Source organism: Ambystoma mexicanum, chromosome 13 (assembly GCF_040938575.1).
Source record: "Ambystoma mexicanum isolate Mex_15411 chromosome 13, UKY_AmexF1_1, whole genome shotgun sequence".
NCBI lineage: Eukaryota > Metazoa > Chordata > Amphibia > Caudata > Ambystomatidae > Ambystoma > Ambystoma mexicanum.
In genome coordinates, this window is record NC_090938.1 from 264,385,838 (window position 1) to 264,395,135 (window position 9,298).

General features: G+C 39.9%; 1 protein-coding gene across 1 annotated transcript in view; it reads left to right on the forward strand.

The window, feature by feature from the left end:
* Positions 1 to 6,880, forward strand: part of LOC138520126 (solute carrier family 12 member 3-like) — a 47,596-nt gene extending 40,716 nt beyond the window's left edge. The window contains exons 24-26 of the mRNA XM_069632623.1: positions 893 to 1,031; positions 6,108 to 6,175; positions 6,739 to 6,880. Coding sequence (XP_069488724.1) covers positions 893 to 1,031; positions 6,108 to 6,175; positions 6,739 to 6,880 — 349 coding nt within the window. The remainder of the gene's footprint in view (positions 1 to 892; positions 1,032 to 6,107; positions 6,176 to 6,738) is intronic.
* Positions 6,881 to 9,298: the final 2,418 nt, after the last annotated feature.

Sequence of the window (9,298 nt, forward strand, 5' to 3'; positions counted from 1 at the left end):
CCCAGAACAGTGCACATTTGTGGATCCCAATGTATAATTCTTTCAGTGGTATTGGGCTGTGTAGCGTTAGATCAATGACACTATGAGTTGAAAAGCAAACTGATCATACATTGAAGATTCCAAATCTCTCATTATCACGCAAATAATAGAGAGTGAACAGAGTAAAACTGAAACAATGCCACTGAGATCAATTAAAGGAACGTTTGTTTTAGTGTTACAAAATCACCAGGCATTTGAATGATGGTGTATTGTTTGACTGTTAATGAACTAGATACTAGTTTTTGTATTGAATTAATATCAATAACAGGAATTCATATCTTTGACATTTAAGTTTGCACAAAGATCTCTCCAATTGGCACATTAAACCACGTCAGCTATCTTAGAGTTTCCCGCCTCATTAATAATTTGCTAAGCACTGTTGATTTTTTCAAGTTGTGATATTTATGTTTTGTTTCTGGGGAAAATAACTGAATGCTACATATGTAGTATAGGTGATGCTTGCATTGAGAGTTTTTGTGCCTACCCAAACTATTTGACAGCGGTGTACTGAGCATGTAGTCTTTTTAGTTGTAGCATGATACTGTGCACTCGTGTCTTGTTTGCACTGCTTAAACATACATAGGAATTTCCCCTGGCTGGTGCTGTACATGGGTATATTTTATGGGTACAGTACCTCAACACTACTTTTAAAGGATCTGTTGTGCCCCACATTTGTGCATGATGTCAGTTATCTGCTTAAAGCTCACCAGAAGGCTTCTTTCATTGCACTGCGATCACCTGAGTTATTTTTTTAACTGCCACACCGTGTGCTGTTTCAATGGATTTATTCTGCCCTATGTTTGACCAAAATTTCCAGCATTTATTTGAATACAAATGCATTATTTCTATATAGCCAAAAGATCTTTGAGGACATAGTAGCTGCATACAGATTGAATGATGGCCTGAGGGATTGTAGTGAGAGTATTGAGGAGATGAAAAGAGATGCCCTCTGGCGGATCTCGGACCAGGATCTGAAGACACACTGCTTAAAGGTATGTAAAGGAGAACTCATAAATGTCGAGGAGCATCAGGTGTTTGTACATGTACATGTCATGGGGGGTATGTGGCAGTTTAGAAGTAGAATATGTATGGCCTGGGTTGTGGCATTTGCTCAGAAGCAAATAACTGAGAGCAGTGATGGCCCTTACTCTGGTGGACAGTGGACAGAGGAGCTATGGGCTATTGATCACATGTTGGCTCGTTTTAGTTAACAGTAAGAAGATCACAAGCTCACTGCTTTCTTGTATATGGACTATACACAGAAGGTATGATGACCAGAAGAACAGAGTGAAAAACCCTCTTGCCATGATTAGAAAAGCATTCTTTAGCTATTGTGTAGGGCTAATATTTTTAAAAGGGGCACTTGCAGAATGAGACAAGCTACTACACAGAATTGTATGGTTGCTGCAGAGTATTGCAATACTTAAGGATGGCACTGTTGGCTCTTTGCACAGAGTCAGGAAAGTCTGACGTCTCCCGCTCATGTGAGGCCTCATGGATATGGGTAGGAGATGGAGGGTAGGACCTGTACATTATGGCCTCTGCACACAGTCACAACAGATTCCTGGACAATAGTTTGGAAACTGGTGGGTGTTAAGGATTGGGTATTAATACAGTAGTTGGATAGCTGGTGGGTGTTGATCAGGAAGGCTCCCTGAAAATTGCTTTTTCTGTATAAGAAGAGGGCATACAGTTGTCTTAGTGACTAATGTGCTTTTATCTGATTATAGTGTGCAACATTGGTGTATATGAAACATAAAGCTTTGTTGGCATCCAAACCATAAAAGACGGTAATATGGAGATAGGGAGGTGAAGTAAAGGATGAAGCAAGTCATAAAATCACAAAGGATGACTGTTAAAGTGAATCAGGGGAAACTCGGTTATGTTTCTCAACTGATTTAAGGAGAATGCAACTGTTTATATGTATGCACAAGTGTTCATAAAGCTTAAAAACATGCAACGCCCTGTATTACAGTGTTTTGATTGGTATGGGGAGGAGTCCTCTAATCATGCAGAATATATAGAGCATCACTGCAATATTAGTTGTGTGACGGTGGCTGTCGTTTCCCTCTCTTTTTGGAGAACATTACATCAGCAAAAAATGCTGGGAGCACTCATATGATATTAGCATTAAGACATTAATGCTGGGCTTGCACACTCAAACCCCACCCTTTACTATTTGGTGTTGCAAACAACAGCTGGAAATCTTTAATCGTCACTGCAATCATATCATTAGATCAGTGGCGGTTTAGAATGGACACCCTCCTATCCCCGATTGACATACATTAAATATTGAATTAGGTATTTGTCTGAACTCCCACCTCTGGTATAGAGTGCAGCACAAGATATGTTTATCATCTCACTCTAATAACAAAGTCATATTGTCCAATACTATTTTAGATTAAATTATGCCACAGCTTTGCGTTAATAAGATCCCATCGTGAAGACACATTTAAAGGCCTTAACCTGTGGTCCATCAGCGTTATCTAATTTAAGATGGAAATAAAACAGTCACAAAGCTGTGTGTACCACAAGGGGGAACATGGAGGTTGATATGATCCAAGATGCAAAACTTATGCAGACATATTTTAACTATTCAATACATGTCCATGGACATTGGGCTTTGAACAGTCTTCAATTTAATATATTGCTGTTAAACTATTGGGTTGCTTCATACAATATCCAGGAACGATTGTCAAATAGCTGCAGACACGTTTGCCTTAATAAGGTCAAGATGAGTGTACATTTTGGGTTTCTATGTCCAAAATATGCAAACATTTGTGCACAACACCTGATCAGATTTTGAAATCTTTTAATGCTAGGGTCGTCTAACTTTTACCACTTTAGTTTTAAATAATAGGTTTAAGTGCTGTCTTGCCCTTTCAGCACACATTTAAGAAAGGCTCTCCGGCCTTGTACCACTCTGTTAAATGCTACTTACTTTCATTGAGTTTTCTTTTTATATTGAATACTCGTACTTTATCTGATTTCATTTCCCAGTGACTATTTTATTTTCTATGTTTTAATGAATTGTGCTCAAACATTTGAAAAAAGTTGTATATGATATGATACAACTCCTGCCAGATAACCGTAGCAATGGTAGGCTCCCTCCCAAGATTTGCATGACGAAATTACAACTCTCCTCTTGAGCAAAATCTTCAATACGAGAAACCAAATATTATCTATAGGCATTTTCCTAAGCAGGCCCTTTCCATTCTTATTCAAACTACCCTGTGCTGAATTTAAGATGCTGACTCAAGAAGCAGAGCTTTCTCTTCAGACAAATCAAGAGTGTTCCCAATCTGAATCTCTCCTCAAATCCAGTGTGGTGTGTTTACTTAAGAAACACACACTATATCCAAGCAACCTCACATGTGATCAACTGATCGTCCTATACCTTTTAGTGGACGAGGTAATAGAATGCACAGAGAATGTCAAATTTAGGAACTTCTTTCAGTCGTCCACATGCCTTGACCCTCATAAGGTTAGGTTCATCCTTATGAGATACACAGTCTGTGCTCTTCACCATCTTTGACAATGTCCGAATTGCAGTAGATGACATCAGTGTCACAACCTTAATTCTTTGTGACCTGTTGACCTCTTTTGATACCACTGAACACATCCTTTTGCTGACAGGTGTCAGGAAGGTCAGAATTACTTGGCTTGCTCTGAACTGGTAAAAGTAATTCCTCTTGAGATTCTTCCAATCTGTTATCATTTCTCATTTTTCTTCTCTGTCCTGCAATCTTTCTTCTGGGGTAGCAGAGCTCTTTGCCTTTCCCAATTCTTTTGAACCATTTTGTTCTTCTTCTGACCAACCTCACCCACACATTTGGCCTACCACTTGTCGGCAAAAAACATGCCTCCTCCTCCAGAAAGAGTGTGAGAAGGCAGCATGGGCTAGACATTTTAGAGATGCTTGATAGCTTTTAATGGAGACACACCTTCATATGTTAAACTTAGATCCTCTTACAGCCTCTTTCTAAATCTGCCTGCTTCTACTCTCCGCCCTCTGCAACTCATCCAGAACAGGACTGCAAGACTTTTCCTTGGCCTCAAGCCCAAGGATCGTATATCTCCAGGACTGACATCTCTGCACTGGCTCCCAGTGGCTGCAAGGATTAAGTTCAAAACCCTCTGCATTTTTCACAAGGCCCTCTGGGGCACGGGGCCTCAATACCTTCAACTCTCTCTTCCTAAATATCTTCCCTCTCAAGCTCTTCGCTCATCCACCTCCAACTCCCTCAGGGTCAGTTGCTTCTCCAGGCAACGAGTTGGTGGTAGATCTCTTTCTTCAGCTGGGGCCTCCCTCTGGAACAACCTCCCTGCCTCCCTGAAACCTGAGGAGAACCATCTCTGGTTCCGGAAGTACCTCAAAACCTTTCTCTTTGCTTCTGCTTTTTCTCCTCCCCTCCCCTGCCGACCTCCTGGCTGTAACCTGAACTGCACTGGTTACCTGGACAACTTCTGATCTCGGGCCCAGGTCCTCCCCCGCCAGTCTCACATACCTGCACTGCCTGCCTGGCAACCCTGCACTTCAGGACTGTTTCTGTATCCCTACAGTCCCCTACCAGCACTTGACACATGAAGTCTGCACTTACCCTTGCACTTGCCACTTGCTGGCCATTACCTTACTTACTGCTGTTACCTATTCCCATGTACTGCATTGTCCCTCCCTGCCCATCCCATGCACTTGTGCGATCTGAAAGACATCTGGCCTAGTAGGATCGTTGTTTGTCCTCCCTTTGTTCCCCCTACGTTGTCTCGTCACGCCTTGAAACACTTGTGTATAGGGGCATTATAAATGCCATATCATAAGATGATGATTGTTGAAGAAAGTGATGCTCTGTGAGTCCCCTCCTTTTGACCATCCCCCGTGGTTTCATTACGTTTTCCAGGCCTATCATAAACAAACTACCTTTAAAATTGACATCTCATGCTCACTACTACCCCTGTTAATGCAATAGGCTGAACGTGCCTCCACCAACTCTAAATTATTGGCAAGATTCCCCCATTCCTCTTACTTTGAACAAAGAACAGTGATCTCTGTTGCCACTTCTTCCCACTCAACTACAACAACTTTCTGCCATCCTTACTGTCCCACCTTGCATATTAATGAGTTTCAGGTAATCCAGAATACAGTTGTGTGCTAGTGTGCACAAACATTCACCAGCATCCTGTTGGCCATTGCATTTGGTTCAAGACCATTTGTATGATTCATAAGATCTACCAAGGAATTGGCATCAAAATCCACACGTTCCCCTCTTTGCACTCGCCATTGTGATATTCTAGACGCACATACAAGTGAAAAAGACTACGATGCTATTTTTTCTCAGTGTTGAGTGCTTAGCTATAGAATGCATCATCTCAGTTGAACGTTGCCTTATAAAAAATCATTTAAACTTTTGAAAAAAGGAAAGCCTTTCTCTATTGTCATTGATTAAGTGCTACCACTTCTAATCCTTGTTATTCCTGTTCTCTCACCATTATTACCAAGAAATCCTTGGGTATATGTGTGCTCTACGAAGCTCAAACAAAAACAAATGATTTCCCATGTCATTTACTGTCAAGTGCTACAGTGTCAGCAATAGTAGGTGTTTTAATTGCCTACTACTGCTATGTCTACTACCACCATGTAGTGTCAGCAATGAAAAGCCCATATTGCAATGTATATTGGTATCATTAAAAGTAAAATTTCACATTACACAGTACTTCCATGCATTGCGCTTTCAGCAATGTAAGGATATAACATTGCCGATTATGACCAGGTAATGCCAGCATTTTAAGGTATATCCTCTTTCCAGTAATTATAATGTCTTAGTTCGACAAACATTCATATATGCCAGAGTTTTGCACTTGGCACCTTTTTCAATCCTTCAATTTCATACGTGGAAATTGCATATTAGATAAGAGGAAATAAAGGAAGCATAATAATACTCATTTCGTCATTGTCAATTGTACAATGTGCCTTTGTCCAAAGATTAATTGTTATATCAAAACTGTATTTTATCATTACACAACTAGAGTTCTGCTTAATAAAATGTCTTATCCCGTTGTTTTCTGTGCAGACTGAACGCCATGTGCGGCTGAATGAGATACTATGTGAGAAATCCAAGGATGCTTCCATAATTTTCATGTAAGGAGCATTTACATTGCACTTAAAAATGTCCAATGTTGGTTGGCCTTAATCTATGTATGTTCACTTATGTATTGTCCCCAGTGACTGTTCCATTAATTCCCCTCCACAACATGGTCAGAATGTCCCTCAAACTCAACCTATTATAAAATGCTCAATGCTTCCCATCAAATCTGATTTCTTATCTATTGTACATTCTCTTGTGATCAAAAGAGTGTTGCTCCTTCTGTATATAAATAAATAAATGTATTACTATAGTCCCCAATGTTACAACTTTCATCTTATAACCCTACTTACCTCTCTCCAATTGCATTTAATTTCTACCTTGATTATTCCACTTAATGCAATGTTTTGTAATTCAGCTGAAAATATTGCTCATCGCCTGCTTAGTATTGAGGTGTTAGGGATTTTAGGTTAAACGTGTCAGTTCATGTAATTGCATCAATAGATTACTATAATGTTGTAAATGAATGACTTTAGGGCAGGGTGCATAATTAGTATATGGAATTTCTAGGAGCATATTTGGGTGCTTAATATTGACATATAATCATTTCTACCCTTAGGAGTCTTCCGGTGGCCAAGAAGGCAGCTTGCCCCAGTGCCCTATATATGGCATGGCTTGAAATGCTGTCGCATAACTTAGACCCACCAATTGTCTTCATACGTGGAAACCAACAAGATGCCCTTACTGTCTACTGCCAATGAGAAAAGCCTAAATCTACTGGCGACTCCAGGACAAGGAATATAACATAGGTCGACACAGGTGATCAAGGAGTGGTCCTTTACCCTATGCTTAGAGCTCAGACCACCTTGCTGCCATACATGTGACTTTTGGGAATGGCAACTGTGCAACATCTGAACTTTCGAGCTTCTTCACTTCCAAGTGACTTGCTGGTGTAAGTCTCTGTTGTCTATTTGAATACACTTTGAAAAGTGGCAGATCTTTCAATATCTGTTGGAACTACTTATAGCTTTCTAATTATTCCTTCTAACGTTAAGGAAGGCTACAGCTACCCCTGGAGCTGCTGTATCTAATTTTCTAAAGCTCATAAACTATTTCTCTTTCACTATTTATGTAAACCCAGTGGAATAAATATGTATAGATATCAATAATTAATAAGAGCCATGACGGTCTGCTTCTCCACCGCACTCATGTACAGAAAAGCATTTTATCCCACTTACGTCACTCAATGTCAGTTAAATCAGTATGCTCATAAATAAGAGAGAATTACATGGGACTTTTCCATCTCAGACGCAACGTATGGTGACACCTAATTCCATGAAGGCATCTGAAAATCATGGGAATTTGCCACCTCATATGGTGAATTTTGGAGGACTTTGGAAGATACTTAGCCTAACCAGAACAACACAGACTTTCAGCAGTTCTTCTTGATTGCATCCACTCCTCCTCATGATGGCATTCAGTGGCTGCATGGAAATTGCTGATCAACGGCGATGGGAGGGAATATCGGAGGAAGCCTGTAAATGTTGTGTTGGGATTCATGAAGGTAAACTGCTGAGTACTCATCTCAGTTTATAAACTGCAAAAAAAAGAACATTTTACTGGAACAATGATTTCATTTCAGAAGTGAAGACAATGAAGACATGCATTGAATGCTTGCCTTATTGTTAGCTATAGATTCTGTATTTTGATGAAATATGTACATATAGATGCACATTTATGTTAGTTTTTAACATATTTTTTAATAAAAAGACCCTTAATGGAACTGGTTTTCTTATCTTGAACTGTTTTACATGACACGGAAACCACCATCCTTGAGAAATACAACTTTGAATTTCAATCTGAGCATGTTTTGGATTTGGGTATGTCCCTGAAATATTCTCATATTAAAAAAAGGAAAGAAGCTATCACAGTCTTCACAAAAAATAATCTTTGTTGCTATTGCATGTGAATATAACCTTCAATATTATAAACAATACAAACACATTTCAAATATTGAAACCTTTCAAATATTCCACATATATACTGACAAATACTACATGATATAATGAAAAAGATATATATTTTCAGTCACCGACTGCAACATAATATCTGTACATTCCACGTACAACAACATCTTTGTATGCTATAACTAATTAATCCATTTTTTCAGACTACACTAATGACCAATTTTACATACACATAATTCAATAACATATTTTTACATATGCCTATTCCAAACCTGTTTGTCTCTGTCCTAAACACATTTGCTTGTAAAATATTTAACAGGGGTAAACATTTCTAGGACTGTTACTTTTCATTCAAGAATTAAACCATCCTATCTCTGTGGGTATAGTGGTATTATGATCCCAATGCAATCTTATTTTGGGCGTGGGAGATCACCTATTCCTCAGTAGGGTAAGGAGTGGAAGGTGTGGACCTCGTAGCTAGGGATGAGCCCTTCCTTGAAGAGGAGGGTCTTGAAATCCTTTCTGAACTGTAGAAGCGAGTCTGATGTTAACGAGTAGTAGGATCCGGAGTGTTTGTACATATACAGGCCTGTCTTCTGGTTCTTTCCTTCCTGCACTGGCAGTGTTCAAGTCTGAACATGACCTTACTTCTGGTGGATCTTAGACCTCTGAAGATGCTGAGTGTCTCAATGAGGTTGCTCTGGGACATCAGCATGACAGTCTTGCAGATAATGCAGCAGGATTTGATGTAGACTTGCAGCGGGAGCCAGTGCAGTTCGATAGGGGTCGGGTGATGTGGACGAATGTGTAGAGTCCTTTGTTGAGCCATCATGAAGGATGAATGATACATCTCAGGAGTGCATGGGTAGTCACCGGAAGGCCTGCCATATGGGCATTGCCACCATCCATTTCGGAGAGGAACAAGGCTTGGACGGCAACAGTTGTCTTCTGGGATGAAGGGCTTGATTTTCCGCAGGAACTTAAAGTTGGTATAAAGCTGTTTGTGTCTTCTTTTGCTATGTTCCATTTGAGGGAGAGGTTTCTGTCAATGTTTAATCCAAGGGACTTGATGCAGGTCACCAGTCTAGATGTGAAGCTCTCAAGGTTCATAGCAGAGAGCCCGGTCTGGATGCAAGGGTCACTACAATATCATCTACACATTAGAGCCGGATTTAACATGTTGTTTGAAATTATTAGTATTCACATATGTAA